We start from the raw sequence: 25,082 nt of genomic DNA, 5'->3' as shown, positions 1-25,082 counted from the left end.
AAATATACGGGACATATAACTCAATTTACTAGATCAAAAACCTTCGACTTGTTGCTTGTGCGCATATAGGTGCTCACTGAAATACCCAAAGAGCATCCCATATGTTCGTTTCAGTCATCGCAAACTATTCATGTTTGACCACTTAAAAGATCCAAGAACTGGTGTAATGTTGATTTGTGCAAAAGCATATTTGAGAGCAGCTTTATGGGTGCTCATCTACGATAGACATTAGCGGTGCTCATGACTCCGATAATACAGAAAATTATGACTTACTTATTACCCTATCATTATGAATTTAAACTCCTAGAGGAGTGATCATTGGAATTATCTTCAAATACGTTTTTTGACGCTTTGCATGTCAAATGTGCAGATGTTACTGCCAAAGGCCGAAGTGCGGCCAATTCACGACGGGGCCGGCAACTTCGCGAATTGGGCAAGAGTTTTGGCCATAGTCCGAATTGCAGAAATGATTAGGACTTTGGCCGGCCATTTCGCGAAGTTGCCAGAGATGCCTGGCCAAAGCTCGATGTGCTCATTGGGCAAGAGTTTGGACCAAATTCCGAATTGCAGAGATGACTCGGATAGTTAAAAAAAATTGATTGCAGTTAGCAGCACTACACATAACAAACAAAAAAGCGTTATACAGAAACAAACTTCGGAAGGTTCACTATACATACACACACACACATTTCAACAGGTACCGATTCGTTAGAAGTTCCGCAGAAGAGTATGGACGAGGTGCATGTCTGATTTAGTAGTAGAGCCTGACCGTGCCGCACGGTCATTGTTGCTGGGGGGGGGGAGCACGATGATGTTAATTCATATATATGTTACGGTAAAAGCCCGAAGAGTGGTAAATCCTAGGTTTTACCAAGTCGAGTTGGTAAAAGCCCGAAATGCACTTGAAAACGTATACATTTCGGGCTTCTACCAAGCACTTCGGTAAAAGCTAACATTTATAAATTATAGTAACTTATTATTTTATAGTAACTTTCATGAAAATTAGTAAAAATGCGAATTCAGCAATTTTTATAAATTTGAAAGCTCGTCATTTATCGATCACAACGATCCTGATGCTAATTAAGATCATAATTACATATATAAATGTACATATATGTACATTAGATCAGTCGACTCCACCTTTGACGCTCCCCCGTATTTCCGCCCATGTAGCTCGGGCTACATCTAAACCAGGGTTATTCAACCTTTTTACGCCAGTGGACCGGTGGAAATAGGCGTAAATGTTCGCGGACCAGTGCCATCTTAACGCAATGGGCTCACCCGTGCACGGCCTGGGTCCCAAAGAAAAGAGGGGCCTCACAAAAATGAGAACCGGTTCAAATTTTCGAGAATTCGCCAAGTAGGGCCTCAGATAAATCGTTGTACCCGGGGACCCATGATGCTCATAAGACGGCCCAGTCGCGGACACGGGTAGAAATGAGAGAAATGTTTTGTGGACTAGCAAAACGTGAATAAATGGAGGGGGGGGGGATAATTTGTGAGCTATACAAAATTTATAATTTGTAGATATTGTTTGCGGACTGGCAAAAAAATTAAATTAATAAGTAAGAGGAAAATTTTGGACAGGTAAAAAACGCATACGTAGGAGAGACAATTTTGCCAACCGACAAAAAATACACAAATTGTAAAAATAATTTGAGGACTGGGAAAAAATATATATAAACGGTATGCAGAGACGTATTATATTTTATTTATTAGATCGAAAATTATGTTACGGCAACATGAATAGTGGACCAGCAGGAAATTCCTTCGGACAGGCACCGGTCCGCGGACCAGCGGTTGAAGAACATGTTGGCGCTACCACACCGAGTGGCATCAGAGCCGGAGGTGCATTGGGTGCTAGAGCACCCACAGTATTTTGTAGCACCCCTAGAAGTAATTCAGAAATACGAATTTCCTTTTTTTGAGATCAAGTCGAGCACTCAATTGTCTAAAACACTTCCGACGCCTCTGGCGCCATATACACTGTATTTATGCCGTATTTTGCTTGTTATGGTGGATTTTTCATGATACAGTGCCATCTGTGAGTGAAATTCGCACAATTTGTTTTCAAATTTGTCAAAAAAAACCACACTATATAAGTATTTTAGCGCTAACTCCCCCCCCCCTACATTTTTTATGTCAATTGGTTGATTTTTTATTCATTTTTAAAATATGTCACGGACTTTTCATCCACCCTGTACAGTATATTAATTATTTTTGTATAAATTAAAACCAAGCAAAGTTTCTCATTTTTGTGATAATACTGTATTAATTATTATTTTTCTTAAGGCTGGGATTACACTATAAATGTACCATGAAAAATCATTTACAAATCTTGAAGAAAAGAACAACCAATAAGCCTATTGGCAAAAGGATACGCTTGTTGGTCACATTTTAGTTTTATAAACGAACTTTTATCAAACTTTTATAGTACAATCCCGGCTTTACAGAGGAAATTTGTAAAGTGAGAGAATAAAAATATTTGTGTGTGTGTGCCTCTCTCTCTCTCTCTCTCTCTCTCCCTCCCTCCCTCCCTCTCTCTCATTTGCGTGAAAAAGTGTGTGAGTGAGGGCCGTATTCACCGACATGGTTTAAACTGTAGTCACAATTTTTTGATAAGAGATCGACACGGATTGGTTAAATTCAGGTTTTTAACCAATCTATATTGATCTCTTATGAAAAAATTGTGACTACAGTTTAAACCATGTCGGTGAATACGGCCCTAAGACTATACAAGTTCCCAACAAGAAATGAGAAAACAAGCGTTTTCTCTCAACTCTATTTATTTTATAGAGTTGGAACAACGCGTGTGATTGGGTATATATTGTTAGTCCGTTATTATCTTGATGATTGCATAAATAAAAGACGGTATAAAAACTGTTCTGAAAGCAATAAAATTCGTTATTGTTTACGATAGTCTCCAATCTGACATCACGGTTTTAGTGGATTGGACAGTTGACTGGTTAATAAGCAGGTGCAAGCGCCAAAAGAAACGGCGTACACAAAGAAATTCCAGTTGCTAGTTGCTTTTTGCAATTACGGTAGATCCATTCTATATTCCCTTTTACGGGGCGAACGCAATATTGAACCTTTGTGGGACGAGGGGGGGGGGGAGCACAAGGAATTTCTTCCAACGAAATTTTGAGTTACCAACCTTCAAAAAGAATTTAAATTAACTGAAGTTTACTGAAGTAGCATAAGAAGGTATTTCTTTTTTATGTAATATCTTTTATGATTAATTCTACTATTTTTTTTAACTTTTGGAGGTGGCACGAGCCCCCATGCCCCTCTACCCCCGCGTACGCCTCTCTGCCCTTGTGTGTAGAAGATACCAGTACTTAATTTTTCTTTAATTGACCTTATCATCGGACCATTGTCATTCTTCAGACAAAGGTGTCAAGGACTTTTACATTTAAGGCAGGAGTTCTCAAGCAAGCATCCCCATGGATCTCAAGAAGGGTCTTTTGAGAGATTTCAAGGAGTTCATGAGCTTGGATGAGAAAAAGTTGCCTCATTGTTCTTACATCCGAGGATTTGCTTCTCGGCGGTTATAACGTCAATAATTTGCGGTAGCCCATGGCCCCGCAAGGTTGGGGCTAACAGGGCTAACAAGCTCTGAGACCCAGGTCAATTACCATAATTTTTTGTTTTTTGGTGCAATATATTTACTATAGAAGGGCCTGCGAAATGCCTGACTTGGGAGTCCGCCAAAGATCTCAGACTGGGGGCCGTGCTCCAGAATATGGGGCCATGGCAGTCCCAGTTGATTCCCATAGAAAATAATTTTAATAAACACATCGTCGATAAAAACACTACAACCTCGGATATAACGACGCTTTCGTTTATTTTGTTTATTCTGTGGCATAGGAGAAATTGATGCCCACAAAATTTATACATTATTACAAAATATACAGGAATGCTGAAAAATATCCATACAAAAAAATTGTAGACACAATTAAATATAAATTAAAAATAATTCATGAAATTCGGATTGAAGAAAATTTTAAATTGATGAAAGAAGTTATTCAAAAACGAATCAAAATTAGGACCTTAGAACCTTTAGAAATTGCCTGAAAACTAATTAAAATTCATAATCGATAACATGAAAATAAGAAAAATAATTGGCAGAGATAATTACAGTTCCCATGAAAATTCAGAATAAATGAAAGAAATAATTCCAGAATTGGTGAAAGAAATAATTCCAGAATTGATGAAAATTCAGAATAAATGAAAGAAATAATTCCAGAATTGGTGAAAGAAATAATTCCAGAATTGATGAAAATTCAGAATAAATGAAAGAAATAATTACAGAATAAATGAAAGAAATAATTACAGAATAAATGAAAGAAATAATTACAGAATAAAAAACCACAAAAACTGGTAAAAATTCAGAATTTATTAAAGAAACAATTGTAGGAACTATTTGGAGGAAATTCAGAATTTATGAAGAAAATAATTCTGGAATTAATTAAGATGCAGAATTACAGAATTGTTTCTTTCTAGATGAAAATGTAGATTTCTAGAGTTGATGAAAATTCAGAATTTTTTTATCAATGAAATAATTCCAGAATTTTGATGAAATTTCAGAATTTATGGTTTATGAAAGAAATTATTATTATATACCAAGTGCGTTGGTCCCAAAAACGCGTGGCCCGGTGCAACCGCACACCCCGAATTGTGGGTCTGTCCGATGGTATTCACAGAAGAACGATTTAATTTGCATAAAACGTAAAAATGGCGATGGGCCTACACGGCAATGGGGAAGGTGTGGGGGCGAGTTCTTCCTCCTCAAAATGATGGCGAATCGCTAATTTATATGAAATAACATATATATGTTTAATTTTATCGTTCTCTGCCACTTTGATTAATCCCCTCTCCCGCCCCAGAAACATCAGTTATTATTGTTTATAACATTGTTGTAAACATAGGCGGAGATAGACTAGGAAGTCTGGGGGGCACGGCCATTATTGCTGAGGGGGGGGGGGCACGATGATGATGTCAATTCATATATACATTAGATCAGTCTACTCCACCTTTGAGTCTGGGGGTGGGGATCAAGCCCCCGTACGCCCCCCCGTATCTCCACCCATGGTTGTTAACCAGGGGCGTAGCCAGAAATTTTCGTTCGGGGGGGGGGGAAGGACCAAAGTAATAGATCAACAGATTTTTAGCCATCTTTTTCCCTTTTTTCGGTCATTTTCTCACATTTCGGGGGGACCAGACCCCCAAGTCTCCCCCCCTCCCACGCTACGCCCTTGTTGTTAACAAGTTATTGTTTCTCCCTCGGAATTAAAGTTCTGGCTACGGCCCTGAAACCGATGGTGAGAAGGTTCCAATTGAATGATAAATTCGACGTCGATTCTAATGCAAAAAAAAAAAATGACGAAACAAATACAGAAAATGGAAAAAAAAGAATAAAATTATTATTTTTTCACGAATTTTCCCTCCCACTGCTTAAAAATTTGGATTTGGGAAATTTTTTTTCCTATTGCGCAGCTGCAATAGTCACAGATGAACGTTATATCGATATCGATTAAATTAACTTCTTCTGTATCGATTAATCGTTCAAGAAACCATACTTGTCCATTAAAAGTGACAAAAGACAAATGAATTCGCATGGAAAACCATAACCATGGATTAAAATACTCAAAAAACCTTTTTTGCATGTCCACTTGTTACACAATATCAGTTTTCTATGAAACTGCATCAATCGCAACACTAAAAAAAATTACAAAGTAAATCATTTGAAAAAAACTTATTTCCTTTTATTGAAATAATAATTGACTTCAGAGTGATTTTTGAGCTTCATTTCTAAGTTTTTCCACTTTTTTCGTCATTTTCATTCAAACTCACATTTTTTTGTATATCTGGGATTGAAAACAGTTCAGGAAAAAGTCCATAGTAACATTCACTGTTGTATAATAATCACACTCCAGTTCACAAGCAGAGGATGAAAACCCATAGTTATTGCGAGTACAGATCACGTTTCGGTGGCTTTCCGAATCAATGTATCGACTGTTTGGATGTTTTTGACTGGCAAAAAATATTAAAATAATGATAAAAATAACGTATTTAATCCATTATCTGTGATGGGTTATCCATATATCGCCCTCTATTGTCTGACACGAGTACTAAAAATCATTCCGTTTTTGGGCACCATCTATCGGTGAGAAACGAGTCCGACGCTTCTTTCTAACGAAAAGTGTGACTTATTTGTTGTGATTTGCACACGAGGCCATGTTGTCCGTGATTTGATCGTTCTTTGAATATTCGGCCGCGATTTTAACAGTTGAAAGGTAACGTAATTTGTAATTTACGGCGTATTTAAGTAAGTTTATATTGTATTTGGATTTATCTTGAATGTATTTATAGTAGTGATCTCGGCGTAGTTTTGTGTTTGGAGTTCGTTCTAGAAACCGCTGTTGTTTGTAACATGATGCCTCTTATTAAGTTTAGATTCTCGAATCATCGCCAACATTGGCTTCTAATGTCGCCGTAGGGTCCATTAAATTCAATTAATTTATTCGTCCTGCATCGTTACTTGGTTATTTTCTTCATCTCTAAACTATTGCGGTTTCTAATGGTTTCTAAAACAAAGCATTGGCGAATTTTCTTGAATTGTGGGTCACATTCAGTCATGTCTAATTGGCATAATTTTTGGGAATCTAACGCTCGCCAAGATAGGTAATTGTATTGTGTTGGCTGTGAGTTCTCTAGTTTGATAGACACGTTCAGGGTTCCTCGGGTAAAATGAGCTTCATGTGGGGACCCTTTGTGGAGGGGGTCGAAGATATTTGGGTAGTCTAGTGTTTCCAAATATGTACCCCTAGGCGAAAATCGAAAAGTGTAGGGGAAGGGCTTTGAGCTAGGACGTCCTAGGCATCAGTGGGTCACCAGGCCGAGTGATGTTTTTGGAGGCACCTATGCCTGCGTACCGATATATGCTTACTCAAGAACATTTTAAGCATATCTACTTTTCATAAATCCCCCACAGGGGTAGCAGGGCCCCTTGGCTGGGATCTCTGGCGTGGACTCTCTGTAGTGAATTTATCGTGGTAAAAAACAAAGTTACGAGAACCCAGGGGCTGGAGCCCTTTCAGCCCAGTCTTTGTAGGGGGCAATCCCATGGATGATCAAAACTGTGGATTTAAAAAAAAGCATTGGTGAGTTTTTGTTTATTCTAAAAATTGCTCTTGTTCGTTCTGTGTATCAAATAGCAAGGCTAAAAGCTAAGTTTAGATTTTTGAATCATCACCACACCCGACTGCGAATTTCACTGTAGAACCCTTAAATTCAATTAATTATTTGTATTATTTTGATTGATTGTTCGTGATATCTAAAGTATTGCATTCCTAAAGGCTTTTAAAAGAAAGCATTGGCAATTTTTCCTGAATAGTTAATTGGAAAATTAGGTCGTTATTAATAATTTAGCATAATTTCGATCAAATAAGCCTTGTGTGTGTTCTTCGTGAAGGGCCGAAAATGTTCGATATGTCCAGTGTTTCCCAAAGCATGCAATATTGCCCCGGGGGCAATTGAAAAGTCGGGGGGGGGGAATGACCATCTTTAAAGCATCATGGGCCCCTGGGCTACGTGATTTTTTTTTTGAGGCCTCTAACTGGCTATAAATATGCCTACCAATCCATAAGCTTGTGAAATTGAATTTTCTGAATGTTATGCCGAAACTGATATTTGCAAAGAGAAATTATTTGTCTCCTCCGGGAATCGAACCTGGGTCCCCTTGCGTACCAGGCAAGGGCACTAACCGATAAATCAGAGACGCACTTTTCAGTCCCTTATGAATTGCATTAGTAGCATGAAGCGCTGAGTATAGACAAAGCCGCTTCCGTTAACGACGGCAATTTTCGTTCCAGTTGGCATTTTCGTATGAAGAGATGGTATGAAAAGTGCGTCTCTAGTGTATTGGTTAGTACACTTGTCTGGTATGCAAGAGGACCCAGGTTCGATTCCAGGAGGAGACAAATCACTTTTCTTTCCAAATATCAGTTTCGGCATAACATCCTGAAAATCCAATTTCGCAGTATATTCTGGGCCGAAAAAATACCATCTCTACAATCTATAAGCTTATTCTCAAGAAGTTTAACCAGATCTACTTTTCATGAATCCCTGACGGGCTGTAGAGCCGCTGTGGTGGGCAAGTGGTCATAGTGACGGACCCGCATCATGAAGTCCCAGGTTTGAACCCCACCATTGGTGGTGTTGGTTGCCGTTGCCACAGTGGGGGTTGGCTGAAGTTGGTTTTCTGTGGCTCTTCCAACTTCAAGGTGCAAATGCGAGCCGATTCCCCCTTTAAAAAGTCTGGCCACAGAAAGTGATAGACCTACAAACAGTACAGATGTAATTCAAATCATTACACTTTACTTCTGAAAAATCAGACACAACACTTGGTACACACTCACACTGTTAGGTATGCAGACTTACACTTCCGGCACTACTCACTAGGTAGTAAAATTTCCCACAGATGGTGATAGACCTTAGTTGTGCTCAGTTTGAAAGAAAGAAAGAAAAGGAGTAGTGGGGGGGGGGGGGCTTGGCTGGAACCTTTGGTGGGCCACTCAGTAGTCAATGTATCATGCGAAAAAAATTATGCGAATCGATCTTAGGACCCAGGGCTGGAGCAGCACCTCACCTCCTAGAGGCCTCTGCACTCTGCTTGTGATGTCAGTAAGTAGTCCATTTTCCCTCAGAATATTCAGGGGGAAAATTCCCTGCTCGTGCCAGTATCATCGTTGTGAGGAAAAGAAATGATCGGGCTCAGAATTGGCGATTTCTGTGCCCCACAACCAATCACTATGCAGTATTTCTGAGCCAATCAGGAAGATTATATGCCAAAATAAGAAGAAACGTAATAGGATGCTGTGTTTCAAAATGTGGCAAACTTGCTAGATAGTCTTAATGACGTTTATGGCAACCCGTGCGGAGGCCTTCTATTGCTAGGAGGTGCTGGCTGGAGCCCTGTCAGCCCTGCCTTTGGGGGGGGGGGGCATGGATGATCAAAAAGGTTGGCAAAATATAGGTTAGTCTGTGAATCTGTGCCATTTAGATTGCCTGTTCGCTAGCGTTGAATGTGCAACTTTGCCATGTAGAAATGCCAATAGAGGGAGGTGTTTTTTTGATTTTTTTAAACATTAGTTGCACTTTTGCAATCAAGTTGATTGATTGATTATATTGCTTTAATATGCTGTTATTTTTCTATACCTTTGATATTTTGATGGTTTTTAAAAGAAAGCATTGGTGAATTTTCTTAAGCAGTTAGTGCTATTGCCAAAATTTCAGTTATGTTTAATAATTCGGCATACTTTCAGGTAATCTAATGCTTGGCAAGAGAGGTCTTGTTTGTCGGGGTCCCCTAGATGAATAAAGTTTTTGTGGACCCTACCATGAAGGGTCCAATTCTGGCATAGGAGCAGGATGAAGTGGTTTAATAGAGTGTCCCTTTTCATGGACACCTAAAGCCCTTTATCCTTGCAAGAAATGCCTGCCTACCGATTTACATGCTTACACTCGAAAATTTTAACCTTACTGACCCGTAGGCCCCACTAAAAATGACTTTTCTGAAACCCCCCCCCCCTTTAAAAAAAACACCTGCTTATCATTTTACATATGAAAAATTATAATCAAACTGATAATGACTCCTTGAAAATTTTAAATAGATCTAATTGTCACGAGGCCCAGGGCCATGCAGTAAAGTGGAGAGGGCAACAAAATCATTTAAGTGCTTAGGGCTTTCATATGGGTTAATGCGGCCCTCCTTGGGGGGGGGGGGGAAATGAGCAGGAAAAAAGCAAACATTAAAAGGCTTCAACTTCGAAAAAAATGTCTGGTTTTTCAACGAAGATATTTTGTTTAAATTAGTTGGGGCCTATGCAGGAATAAGGTCCAACTGGAACAGTCTCTAACATTTTGAGAACTTATGTTTTTTAGTTGGCAAATGAACTTCCTCAGCGTGATTCTTGTTACTTGAGCTGTTCCACATTTTGGTACATAAGACTTTAGGGTTGCATATGACAATGCTTTTATCAAGCTGTTTCTTTAAAGGGAGAGGTAGAAATCATCCGTTTCTCTCTTTCTTTCAAACTTTTCCATAGCAACGAGTTAGCCAAAATTAGTGATGAATAAACGAGGGTTTAATAATTATCTAGCACCCAAATCAGGGTTGGGTTTTCGACATGACAAGCGTCAAAAACTGGTTTAGACCATCGAAAACTGGCAAAAACCTAAGTGAATGCCTTTTGATAATGTTTTGAACACAATATGTATATAACATGATGAAAAACTTACTTTTTGTCATATTACAATGTTTTATTTTTAAACATTAATTTATTACCATAATTAAAAAAATATTAATTAGAATTTGTAATTTTGAATTCTTCAACATAAGAGCCTAGAACATATAAAATATAATTTTATGGTTTATTTATCTAAGCTACTCATTACCTGTGTTCAATTTGTTAAGTGGATTAGAGCTGCTTATTCAAAATATGTATAATAGAGCATCAGGGTTATGTTTTTGACCCCAGAAACTAACTCTGTATTAAAACTATCAAAATCTTACTGTCAATGATGTCAAATAGTTTTTGTTAACTTGATAGATATGTTAAATAACAAAATACTTACTTTTATTTAGATTAAAGGGTTTTATATTCAGAATTATAATTACTGAGGAAAAATATATATTTTGATATTTTAAATTTTCTGATCTGCCCAAAATTTTATTCCATATAAAATTTTTCACTCACTGTTAATGCACTAACTAAACTCATTTATTTTCACCTAAAAATTTCTTAGATCAGTGTGTATAAATTCACAGAGCTTTAAAGATTATTTTCAACCAAAGCAGAGCTGACAAGACTTGATACCCAAAGCATTTGTTTTGCATGTTTGAATGCAGCTTCAATTGGAAAACCATTGCATTATAAATACTAGTAAATGTACTATATCATAGTGCAAAAGTAAGAATAAACCAAGTTTGACATATACAAGCTAGCATTGCCAAATTAAATGTCATTTTATTTCTACAATTTAGTATTTTGATCGCTAGATATATTTCAATGTTATGTGCAATAAGAGTATTGTTTTAAGTATCAGTGGTTATCTAGATAATTTAATAATAACAGAAATCAACATTACATACATGATGTAATAAACTTTTTTAAACACTTATCTGTTGTAAAAAGAGTACAGCAGATAGTTTATATCAATGCATATATATAAGCAGTTGAAGAAATTTTGGAAGGTTGAGAATCATTGTGAATCAAAATGTCAAATCAGAATGTCAAATCGTTCCATAGTTTTCCCTTCAATGTTCATGTTTCATGTTCATATTCAAATTTTATAAGAAAAAAAAGCATATATATTGTCCAAAATAATTCTGTCGAGAGTAGGAAGTTATTTTAGAATCATATTTTGAATATTTATTCTTTGTATAACATAGTCACTTTAAATATTACATGCAATTAACGTGTGCATTTCCAATGGGAATTTTTATATTGAAATGCAATATTTGAGGTTTTTGACTTTACAGTTTAAACCGTCAAAAACCTGCCAACCCTGGCCCAAATGGTGCAGTGGTAAGATGCTTGTCTTCCACTTGAAGGTTGCTGTTGAGGTCCACAGGTTCGAACCTGGGGAAAGAACATCAGAAACAAGTTCTTTACCTACTGAGCTTGGGGTGACCACTGATATAGATGGTGTCTTCATTTCCCACCCAACTCCTCTGGTTGGAAATTTTCGTATTGTGATATATGACTGGAGTTGGTGTGTAGTAAGGTAATAGTAGTGCCATTGTTATCTATGAAAGCTAACAGGAAAAAATGAAGACTTAATGAGGTTTTACCATATGTGCCATTTAAATTTTTGGAACCCTTGGCGAATGCCCAGTCTTTGCATTTAGAAGTCACACCCAGTAGAGAGAGTTATTTGTTGCATTATTTTTTAAACATTGGCTGGACTTTGAGAGGGTTACCAGATTTGGAAACCCTCATGGCTAGAAAAGTTGATGGCAGATGGCAGAGCACTACACATAACAACATACGCAGAAATAAACTACGTTAGGTTCACAACATGGACACACATTCTAACATGCACCAATTTGTTAGAAGTTCCTCAGAGGAATGTGGACTAGGTGCATGTCTGGTTTAGTAGTAGTAGGTTTGAAAACAGAGAAGAGGACACCTGCGCATGGGCACTTTTAGGTACATCACTTTTCCTAATTCTCACCAGGACTTGGCGAATTAAAAAAGAAATTAGGTGGCAGCCAAATTTTTCCTAGGAGCTTCACATATTTTCTTTTTTTGAAAATGATCAAAATGATTTTTTAGGCTTTTCCTGGATTTTTCCCACATTGATAGAAATCAGGGTTATACCTGTTTTAACCAGGGGTGGTCTAAACCATGGTTAAAACCTGCTTGGTTGATATTAGTTTCAGCCAGTTTCGGCCACTTCAAGCGGTCAAAACTCAAACCTGATCAAAAAATTTTCCCATTAATTCCTTAAAATGTGTTGCATGATACTGCCTCAATTAAAATCAGTGACTGAAGAAATGAAGTATGAATATTTAAATGTATATTCATTAGTTATATTCTGAAGAATTACTGTCAACTGAATAAAATTGGAATAAAGAAAACAAAATTTCTTAATAATTATCGATACAAATCCAGGTTGGTAAGGTAATTAAAGTAAAAATCAAAGTATATAGGGGCCTACACATGTTTTTAACATATTGTCCAAATCCTTATATCCTTTATTTGAGGATGTTAAATTTTTCAAGTCAAGTGTATGCAGGGGTCTGCCCAGCTGAAATGGTTTAAAGACCCTTCACTAATTCAAAGTCAAAAAAATGACCCCTTCACAAAAACAAATTACTGAGGCTATGAACTTGACTTTTCATTTCTTTTGCGTTAAATTAACTAGATTGCCTTGCTTTGCAGAAAATTACTCACTTTTCACAAAATTAATGACCATTTTGACAAAAATAGGACCCTACACAAAAAAGCGTTTGTACAGATCCCTGGTATGACAAAAAGCATTGACTGGGTTCCCAGCGACGTCAAAGAAAATGTAAAACATTTGATAGAAGTCAGAAAAAATTTTATGGAGTAAAAATAACTGAAACCAAATAACATTTGGGAATAGATTTTAGGGATGGGATGAATAGTGATTTGACCAAATACAGAATACTCTGCGACCGAATATCAATTTTCTTCAAATTCATCACAATTATGAATAAAATTGGCGTTTTGAATTGATTCGCTAAATGTAAAAAGGGGTCATGTCACACTTTTTCAATTTTTATGTTTTGATGGATTCGTGTAATACAGATGACAACGTATCGTTTTATGGTAAAATGCGTCAAGTCTCGTTGCTAGATGTTGAAGAAAAATGAACATTAAAAGTAAAAAGGTGTCTAGTCCAGGACACACACACGACCCTTTTTTACATGTAGTTCTCAAGAACACTAACAGGTGGCAGCAGGGTTTTCTGTTGAGTTACCTTCGAAAGTCAGGACATTATAGATTTCAAGATGTAGTGGCCATCTGTGCAAGAAGAAAGTCTTATTAAGTTTTGAAAACGGGAAAGAATGTTCCAAAAGAACAAAAGTTTCTTTTTCTTTGCCAAATACCATCAATTTTTTCTTCACAAAGATTCATCCCATATAGTGGAATGTGCACAATACATCAATGGCATTAGCTCTCATGAATCTTCCCACTAAGGAAACCTAGTGTACAACTAATAATACCCCCCAAAGCAAGGGTCATCGACAAAACTTCTAATAACCGAAGAAAAAATGAACGACTTGAATAAAACAAAAAAGTACATCCCAATGGAGTATAACAATTTTTGGGACCAGACTTTTAGTGCACCAACCATTACCTCATTAGAAAGGCAACCGGAGGAGTACTTTTGATCCCTGTCTAAATCTGGGATTACACTATAAAAGTTCATTTATAGAACTCGAAAAATACAACCAATAAGGTGATCGATTGCATTTGCTAAAATGTTACCAATGCTCTTATTGGTTGAATTTTTCAACTTTTATAAAAGTAGTTTTATCAAACTTTAAAAATGCAACCAATAAGACTATCGGTTGCATTTGCGCAAATATAATCTGTATGATAGTTGATTGTAATTTCAAGTTTTATAAAAGAACTTTTATCAAACTTTTATAGTGTAATTCCGGTCTAATAGACAGTTTGTATAGTATAAAAAGTTAAATAAAGTTTGTTTCATTGCGTACATTTATTTATTTATGTGTTTTCCTGAGATTTTCATTGGGGAATTGGGGCTCTAAAATGTTTAATTGTAAAAAAAGGGTCATGTCCGTATCAGACTACTCTCTCGTGGCTATTCTTAAGTGATTAAAATTTAAAATCCCCTCTCCAGGGCTTCATTAAATGTATTCCACTTACACTGCAATCAAATTGTTTACTGAAAACAAATTATTGAAGAAGATATACGTTTTTTGCCTCTCCTGAAAACTTGAGAAAATGAGACATGACCCCTTTTTACATTTAGCGATTAAATTGGAAAATAAAATTATTGGTAATTTCAATTGATATTGAATTTTAATTATGAAATTTATTATTCAAATAAATATTAAGCTGGTAGCTGAAAGATTTTTATTGCCATGATACTGACAGTCAGATTTAACAATGATATATTGTATTTTAATATTACTGTGATATCTTGGTTAACGAAGATGATTTACTCTACAATCACGATCGTTAGCTGGAACGTGGTTTCTATGGGAAATCATTTGATTTGTTTCAGGTTCTGCCTGAAATTTGAAGATAAGTTTTCTAAAATAACAAGAAATGCTATAAAAAAGACAAAAATGAATAGCGTCAAAATTATACAATGAGAAGAATATACAGGAAGATGAGAGATGGCTGAAGATCTTACTTATTCCACATTATGTACACAACCAGCACCAGCTTTAGTCTACTATAAAGCTTGTGTTGACACAACCCAATCGAGTTCATGTGTTCCCATCCATTTGTGAACTGGTCAGCTCATTTCTTTGTCTGATACATGCAGACTGTTCAGCATGATGTGCTCAGTCTTGCACTGAAAGAATGCGTGCTCTGAAAACATAGTCTATCTTTTTTTTTTCCAATGCATTTTATATTTTGGCTTAATCATTTTATATGAAATGGTTCCTAGAATTTCAGTAAGAGGTACATCTGAAAAAAGATTCCGAGGTGGACATGAGTAAATCACACCCTAGTGACAGTGATTCTCATGATAATTGGTGCCAAAATCCAGCTCACAACACAGATATTTTATGTTAGTGTGTGCATTTATATCATCGAGAATGTTTGTTAGCTGAATCTGTATTTGTTAGCCAAAGCAGAAAAATCGCGGGAAAATTTTTGTTAGAAGGAAAATGTGTAGGACAAAGCATTCATTAGCCGACGTATCACTATACTTAGAGAATCAATTCTTTTTTCAACACTTGTTGCAATTTTATATCTAATTAAGAAAATTTCAACCATTATTTTTACACTCAAGTATTAATGTACCCTAAAATTATTGACTTATTTCTCCCTCTTTTGATGTTCTCTGCCCCTTTCAGTAGCTCAATACATTTCTTGTTTAGGTACAGCTTGTGTAATACAGTGAACTTGTGTAATTCATGCTCACTTCCACATTATTGCAGTAGGATTCTATTTTCAGTTTCATGTTTTCTTTATCCTAAAAGTTCACCCTGAGCAACCTGTTGCACAGAAACTGATAGGTATGCACCACACAATAAAATATAATCTGTGAAGGTCATATTTCCATGTGTGACTCGCACCGCATTTGTAATTTTTGTCTAATAAGCAATCTTAATATTAAACAAAAATAAGTTTTTGTATTTAAGATAATTTTTGAAATTGGGTAATATTTTCCAAAATGTTTAAAAATTTACCAAATAAACCAAAACTTTCTATATATTTCTATTTTTTTTAACCTCTATAGAAATAATTTTATTGCACCGTGACACATTACACAAAAGGAAGTCATATTTTTTATTCATAGTGATGTTGAAATATCTTCCTCTTATGAGTGGGGGAAAAAAAATCTTTTGAAACAGTTTTCATCTTTAATAGTCATTCTTTCTATTTTGTTATGTATCCTATAAGTTGAATCATTCTGAAGAATGTTTTATGTTTGATTCAGTGCCGTCTTAATGCATGGGCTCACTCGGGTCTCAAGAAAAGAGGGGCCTCACAAAATGAGATCCGGTTGTAATTTTCTGCAATTTATCAGGTAGGACCTCAGAAAAAACAACTTGGAACCACAGAATGTGTACTGCATCTGTTTGTCAAAAGAAGGTTCGGGTATTCTTGTCACAGTAGTGTTTCTATTTCTGCAACACATGTTTCCGGCTATGAAAATTTTCTGGTGTTTCTGTAGCCTAATATTTTAGAAACTTTAGTTATTTTCTTTAAATTGGAGGAAGGAATAATTTGTCTGGTAAAATGCTTAGTACTGGTTTTTTCCTTAAGAAATAGGACCAAAACTCATTCACTAACATTGAGATTTTTGTTGTCTGGAGTGCTCTTATTTGTTATTGAGGCTTGCTCATGTGCTCCAGTGATGAAATTAAATTCTTTATATTCTTCTAAATCTTTTGATACTAGTGAGAATTTTACTTCATATGGCTCCAGCTTTTGAAAAAATGCCTCTTTCTTGTGTCTGTACGGTGTGAATTGCATTCATTTGGGGAACATACATGATCTAATTTTGGTTTTCTTGATTCAATTGCTTCCTTTGCAACAAAGCTAACAATGACATTAGAACATATATCCTCTGCATGTTTGTAAAATTCCGCTGCTGTTCTCGGGTCAATGCTTTTAGAACAGGTAGCTTTAATTCTGTGCTTCACAGTTCCATCCAGTCCATCAATTGCATCTTTATCATGGCTGGTGGCTGTAAAATGCCATTCAAACTGATCATGAATAATAGTGCCAAGACAAATGAAATATTTTTGAAGTTTTTCCAGTGCCATCTGATTGACAAATAACTTATTTTATCTCACATTTTGGAAACTTTTCTTTCAATTTTTTTACTATTGTGTGTTGTGTCAGTGAAAACTGCATATTTATCCCGTTGAATGTAATCAGATATAATGATTATTAGGAACTAACATAATTCTTTATAGTTTAAAGGCCGAACTATGAACAAAATCACTTATTGCTTGAAATTTTGAATTCGAGGTCCTTTTTGCATGCCTATATATACTTTATATAGATCAGCTTTGAAATTTGAAGAAAAAAATTTTTCTTTGTTTTCCACGATGTTCCATAAATGGAACATTGGCACTTGGGGAGAGGTGGAAGCAGAAACTGGTATCGTATATATTCTCACAATTTTTTATTTTTGGAGTACAGTTATCGGAGTACAGTTATCGCACAAAATTTTCTATTTTCTACTACAAATTCAAACTCGCAACACATACCAATGTTTTTAACATAAAAATGTGTCAGAAAATTCAATTTTTTTTCTAATGTCTCTAATAAAAGAAGGAAAACATTTTTGATGGACCCATTGGTCACATTGGTAGCATTTAGTGTTTTTTGGCAAACCGCACCCCATCCTTGTGTCACAGACACAACATAATGGCTATCAGATGACCTGGCATCTTTTTTCAGTTGACAATGTGGACCTGGATGAATAATTAATACAATTTCATATATACCGGAATCAATTTCATATACAAATACAAATACAACACCACAACAGGCAAATTGCCCAACGAGGTGGCTGACTTAAGAACATCATGGATCCCCGAGCCCCTACCTACTACTGCTACACCATACATGCACCCCCCCCCCCCGCGGAACCCCCCAACGAATCTGTACATGCGGGAATGTGCGTGTACGTGTAGTGCAACCTGACGTAAAGTTTGTTTCTGTGTAATGCTTGTTATGTGTAGTGCTGTCATCTGCCCCCAGTTTTACTAACTATGAGTGAAGTGTTATGGTTGAATGATTTACCGTTGTAGGACTGTTGCTCTCTGTGGCGAGACTTTTTAACGGGGAGATCGGCTCGCATTTGCGCCTTGAAGTTGGGAACCACAGAAAACCAACTTCAGCTGACCACCACTGTGGGGTTCGAACCCGGATCCTCGCATCACGAGTCCGGCACTATAACCATTCGACCACCACAGCGGCGAATTAACCCCTCCTTCTTTCGTAGGAGGTTCATTGTCACTTCTCTTTGGAATTCTAAATGCAAAATAAGATTTGCTTCTCGCAACTCCAGAATAAATTTTCCAACATGCTATAATGGTCATATGACAAATCTTTTGGAATGGAATCCAGAGCTGCGTTTTTGATTGGATTCTAGGAAGAGTTTTTGTTTATCCCATGGAATGGCTTTTTTTTTTTTCAGGATTGCTTAAAACTGTCTTGCTTTTTCTTGAAAGGCTGACGTGAGTTTTGCACTTTTTCTGCCCTACATCTTTTGAAGAAATCCTCGTTGTTGCAAAATATATTTACCATTCCACATACATCAGTTGGAACTGTTTTCACTAGATCAACAATAACATCTTCATCTGATGTTCCCATTTTTATTAGCAAGTAATTGGCATATATCTGTGAGTTATAAATATCCTACTAGTTATGTATATCTAAACGCTTCTAAATATCCTACAGCTTCTTCTAATGTGAGATATCTTTTGGATATGGTTACATACAGCTGAACATAACAAAACTATCTATGATTACCAGTCACCCTTTGATTAGTCTGCAGTTCACAAAAACATGTATTTCTAAGAATGCAAGAATAAAAAAGTACTCAACCAATAAGAATATAAACAATTCACCCTCAGTGTCATATTCCTCTGTGTCATATTACCCAGAATTCGCTCCCATACACATGTCAAATGATGACAACACCCTGGGGTTCCAGTGGGAAAAATCGAAGCAGGGCACTGCACATTAGCTATCTCTAAAATGGCGCTGTCTTGAAAGGCCAATGTTCCATTGGAATATGCATATTTGAACGCGCCTAGTTTATTCGTGTATAACAATGCAAAAAAATAATTGATTTACTTTGATATATTAAGTGGTAGAAACACACAAAATAATTTTCAATTTATTTCCAAATTGAAATTGTGGCAAATTTTAATCAAAATGGGGAAAAATACCCAAACAGTATCAAATTTCAAAATTTTGTCAAAAACGTTTATATTAACCTGAAGTTTCCAAATTTATTTCAAAAAATACTTTGAACTCTTCTGTATGTGCGATAAAAAACCTGAAATATTGGAATCAATTTTTATCTGATGCAAATTAAAAACTATGTTCCATTTATGGAACATTGGCCTTTAAACGGTTAATTATAATTAATATAGATCATAGCGGTGAAAATTTAGCCTAGTATGCAGATTGGATTTCATTTTGGTAGGGAATATATAGTTTTCACTAAAATCCATGTGAATGAAAAGCTCATTCTCATGAACATTGGATTTTAGGTATCTTGCTTGGTATGGCGAACAAATTCATGCTTTAAAAATTGGGGAAGCTTGCTTTCTGAAAGTATAAATAAACTTATGAGCAGTTTTCAGTACTTCAACATTCAAATAATTAGAAGAAATAATGAAATCTAGTGTCAACATACTTTTCAGCTATCAAACTTGGTAAAGCAATCTGAAGGAATCAAGTAGAGGACATGTTGCTACCAGAGCGATTTCTGATTGTTGCTGTTGCCAGATTCATATACACATGATACTTTTTAAACAATTAAATCATAAAATCAGACATCCTTAGCACAAAACTAAAGTACAGAAATATTTCTAAAAGTGGTTTAAAAAAAATGACCACTATGGTGTACTTTATCATGAAATTAACCTAAATTGTTAATTTATGAGAAAAATTCCAATTAATATAATTTTTTTTAAAAATTAGTTTGTTATATATATATATTTGGCCAAATACCTATGCATTATTCGGCTGAGCTTAATATACCGCAAAAGGGCCAAATACAGAATAGCGGCCGAATATTCGTCCCATCTGTAATAGGTTTGATAACATTTCTTTCTTTGGGAATTTTAATTGGGGAAATGATCAATCAGGTATTGCTGGGAACCCTGATGAATAATGTAGCTATGGAAAGATAAAAATTTGGGTACTGGGGTTATTGGGACGACTATTGGTGTGCTTTAGAATGTTTCTAATGGTAGCCTGGCATTTATATTCTTGCTTGTGAGTTGAGCAAAACCTTTTTGTTTCCTAACTTTGAAAACAGCCCCATATTAGGCTTCGCTGATTTTTTTTCGCTGCCAATTGATAATGCTTCTGATAGTGACTAGGTCCTTTACCAATATTTTTATTTTATAGTGAAACACATACTTTGTAGTTTATTTGTGATCACTTGATACGTTTTTGAACTACAGTAGACTCTTTCTTATTTGGCACATATCAAACCAGGGTTATGACATATTACAAAATCGCTGGATAAAATATAACTCATTTAAATAATGAAAACTCTCTGCATTAAAACTTCTATTCACAGCCCCAATTTCAACATGGGCAATTGGAGCTCAGGACCATGGCCTTAGGGCCCCCAAAATTTAAACAACCTATGTTCATTGGTCAATGAAACATCATTGACCTTTGACCTAAGTTGCAGGGCTTCACCCCCACCCCCACTTCTTATTAAAGTTGGCCCAAAAACATGCAGTAACATTTTTTGTTCCTCTTCCACACGCAAAGAAAGCCAGCCTTGAAACACCAGATTAGTTATGGCTGTATTATACAGAGTCTACTGTGTATTAATTGGTTATTATCTGTATCTAAAATTTTCTGATTTCCTTACAGTTCCATCTTTCAATCCTCATTATTCAATCATTACACTTCACTCACAATTCACAATGTAGATGGCCACACTGCAAAATTGGGCACAACTCTAGATACACACTTAGACTGTTAGTTACACACATACTCACACTTCCGGCACAACTCACTTGGTAGTAAATTGCCCGTGGCAATAGACCAGAGTTATGCTCGGTTTGAAAGAGAAGGAAAAGAAAGTGGCACCTTTTTTTTTCAGCCGCTGTGGTGGTCGAGTGGTCATAGTGAGGAACTCCCATCACGAAGACCCGGGTTTGAATCCCACAATCGCGACAATGGTGGTCGGCTGAAGTTGTTTTTCTGTGGTTCCCAACTTCGAGACGTGAATGCGAGCCAATCTCCCTGTTCAAACATCACACCCAAAGAACAACAAGCCTACAATGGTGCAAATATTCCGTCACTTTACTTCTGAAACATAGATGGCGGCACTGAAAAGTTTGACTCAACACTAGATACGCACTCAGACTGTTAAGTACACACATTTGCGCTTCTGGCACAACTCAATCGGTAGTAAATTCCCATGAATAGATTGGAGTTGGGCTCGGTTTGAAAGAAAAAGAAAGTACCACCTTTTGACTTTGAGAAGGGATCATTAAAATCCGAGAAGAAAAAAAAACCCTTCATTAATTAAGACTGTTTCTCTTTGGGAGGAGGGATTCACACCTTAATTATCTCTCAAAAAATTTGGTTGATACCTCAGTTGCTTTTTGATTGGCTGAGCTCTGCTTTAACATAATTTCAAATGTCAAGTTAAATTTAGCTTGCAGTCGTATAATTAGTTATTTCAGTTCAGTTCACTTAGTTCAAGAAGGCGCAAATGTATTTTGCTTTTCTTTGTGTTATATAAAGCTTTATATTATTTACATTTCATATATTCTTGCTTTGAATGTAAACTATTTGAACAATCCCATGTAGACTATCTTTTACCCAAATTATATATCTTCTGTATTTATTTTTCCATACTTTACAGATGGATATCGATGAAAACTTTTGTATATTCTGTAAAGGGCCTACAGGGGCGCCTCTGAGTTTGGAGCCATCATATGTACTTCCTACAAAAGTGTGTCCCAATATTGAGGTAATCTTTGTTTTATAATTTATTTTTTTTAACCACATTGGGTTTCAAGATTTTATCATTGAAATTTTAACTGGTTTTCCCTCATTTTTGTTACCATCCCATTATTCTCAAGAGTTTTCTTTGTTCTCTTCTGATTTTGTAATTTTATTCTGACCTCCAGTATTTATATTCGCAAAATTAACCTTTTATGTATCACATTATGAAAAAAGAAGAAGTAATTATCATGTAAATGATTTGGTTGGTCGTTTTAATTCTCATTAAAATCTAAAAAGAAAAAAAATTCAAAAAAATTAGTACACAACAAATTAATTGACCTGGTATTTCAAATTACTGTCAGTAGGGGAAGAGTAGACAGATATGGCACAGTGGTTTTTACTCATTAATAAATTACTTTAATTTTTTTTTTGAATGCGTGAAGCTTTTAATGCTTAACATTTATTGCTAACAAACTTTGGACAGAAGATTTTATACAAATACAAGGCCACAACAGGCAAATGCCCAACGAGGTGGCTGAAAAGATGGCCATAAGAAATTGAAAAAATAATTTTCACTATTCGAAAGTAAGTGAATGCATTTAATTTTAATGAAGTAATTTTAAAATTTTAACTTTTAAACGCAAATTTTCATGCATAATAGTTAGAAGAGATCAATTCTGAATACATTCAAGCTTTGGCATTCAGCCTAAAAACTAAGAGGCGGTTTGTATTTAAGACTAATCTTTTCAGGACATGCCCAACCAAGAATCTCTGAAATCCTGATGTCCCCCGTCAGAGCTGTTACAAGTTTTGCTTCACCCTAGTTCTGTCACTTTCCCTTTACTTATTTCTCATTTTATTGGGGGGGGGGGGTGTTCTGGACTTATTCTTTTACTTGCACAAACAATTCGTCTGTGGTACACAAAACGTCAAGAACCCTTAGTCAAACCCCTTCCAAAAAAAAACACTGAAAGGGAAAAAGTATAAATTTGAACTGATATAAAAAATAGTGGGTGTTCTAAAAAGTTCCAAGCCTTAATAGAAAATCCCATTGTATAATTGCCCCCCCCCCTCCCGAAAATCAAATTGCCCGCCTTGTGGCTGGTGGGGTCCCCATGTTAGGAATGGCAACACTAGAGGGAGGAATGGGACATCCTGAATTTAATTAGTTGAATTAGCTTATTAACTTGAAAATATTTGATATTGTGACTGTTTAATGGTTTTTCTTGTATTTGCAGACATTTTAACTTTTGTTCAGATGCTGGTTTTATTTTTTTTGATGAATCTGTTATAAATAACTTGAGAATATTCTTCTTATTCTCTATGAGAATATTCTCCTGTTATTTATAATATAAATATATATAATAACCTGGAAAATATTCTCTAAAAGGAGTACTTTTACAAATTACCAGGGAATATTCTTATCAAAAATAATAAGAATTATTCTTAAGTTATATTAATAATGGTCCTTCCAGAGAATATTCTTTTCGATGAGAATATCTTCAGTTATTTATAATAGTGTAGTCCTTTCAGAGATTATTCTCAAGAATATTTGTAATAACATGCATTATAATAAATAATCTCTACAAGTAACTTAAGAATAATTCTTATTATTTTACGATAAGAATATTCTCTGGTGATTTATAATAGTAAACCTTCGAGTAAATTTCTGTCTCCCATCTCTCTTCCCGTCAAGAAGACGGAATAGTGAAGTTTGTAGCCCATTAAAGTTTAAAAGCAAGAAAATAAAATCAACATGGGGCTGCATTCCGCAACTTACAAGAAATGTTATGTAAATGTAAAAAAAAAAAAGAATAGCTTCCTTTGTCAATCAACTTTGACTTTTGCACTTTGCTTTGAACTTATTTCTGAAAATTTATCTAATTTTAAATACCTTTTTAAGGTTTCAATCTAAAGGTTTCTAAAATCTTCATAATCAAACTTTTAAAACCTCTCATCATGACCAAGAGAGAATATTCTCAGAATATTCTATATAATTTATATTATAAATTATATTCTTAAACTAAAAGTTGTCATTTGGGGGTGAATATGTCGAAAATTGTTTTGTTTTAAATGTTTCAGGCAATGAAAACTGATTTATATTTCATAATATTAACAAAATTAGTAAAAAATTTAAATTATTTAAAATAAAAATGAATATTCTAGATTATTCTCCAATTTTTACATCCAGGAGAATATTCTCAGAATGTTCTCATTCTCATATCTCTAGGTTTAAAAATAGGTTTTTTAATTTTCAATTTAATTCAAATCGATCACACTCCAGTATTTATTAAATTTTCCCTTTTTTAATGACTGTCCCATTCCTCCCTTACCCATGTCTCAATCCTCCCAAATGGGAGGGAGTTAATGTTTGTAGCGACACAAATGAACAAAGAACAAAAGATTGAAATGTTTGAAAAGCTAAAGGATGAAAATGTAGCTATCTCAGCAAACTTTGAGGTTTCACACAATTCTATTTATCTCATTTATTGAAACTTTGTCAGTGTCACCAACATCAGGAAATGAGAAAACATCTGTTGCACCCATGTAAGTTCTCATAAAACAGATTGTGAACTGATCACTAATCATAAAACAGATTGATGATCTGTCCATCTGAACTAGCATCTATGACCATTACTATGCAATTAATTTGTAATTCTATGTCACACACATGTGCCTAGCATGGGACAGTGTTAGACAAACTTGATTTTTTTCTACTCAAGCCGGGCTGTTACTAACAGTAACAATGATAAAAAAAAAGATTGAACCAACATTCTATAGGGGAGACCTTACCTAACATTGCCTTGAATTAGAAACGTCCAGTATCTAAACGTAATTATGATGCAAACCTTTAATAGATCATTAATAATACACAGATTTTCAGGAAAACACATGAAAATTTTTTCTCAACTAAAACATGTTCTACACTACTAAATCTAATTATGAAATGTTAACACTACAACAAACAAACGTGATGTCCTGCTGAGAGGTGTGAGGTGAGAATATTCTTCTGGATGCAAAAATTGGAGAATAATCGAGAATATTAATTTTTCTTTTAAATAATTTAAATTTTTTTTACTAATTGGGTTTATATTGTGAAATATAAATCAGTTTTCATTACCTGAACCATTTACAACAAAACAATTTTGGTATAATCACTCCCCA

The 25,082-nt window shown here is 35.4% G+C and overlaps 1 protein-coding gene across 1 annotated transcript in view; it reads left to right on the top strand.

Moving 5' to 3' along the window:
* Positions 1-6,212: 6,212 nt before the first annotated feature.
* The window catches only part of LOC149085706 (uncharacterized), a 58,436-nt gene continuing 39,566 nt past the window's right edge, over positions 6,213-25,082 (top strand). Inside the window, exons 1-2 of the mRNA XM_089232087.1 lie at positions 6,213-6,299; positions 21,835-21,942. Of these exons, the coding sequence (XP_089088213.1) occupies positions 21,835-21,942 (108 nt within the window). The 5' untranslated portion in view covers positions 6,213-6,299. The remainder of the gene's footprint in view (positions 6,300-21,834; positions 21,943-25,082) is intronic.

This window comes from Pholcus phalangioides, unplaced genomic scaffold, assembly GCF_987345545.1.
Source record: "Pholcus phalangioides strain wild (caught in Gottingen) unplaced genomic scaffold, Ppha-v1.0 ptg000005l_1, whole genome shotgun sequence".
NCBI classification, from domain to species: domain Eukaryota; kingdom Metazoa; phylum Arthropoda; class Arachnida; order Araneae; family Pholcidae; genus Pholcus; species Pholcus phalangioides.
Note: the sequence above shows the minus strand (reverse complement) of the source record. Positions and strands in the feature narration are given on the sequence as shown.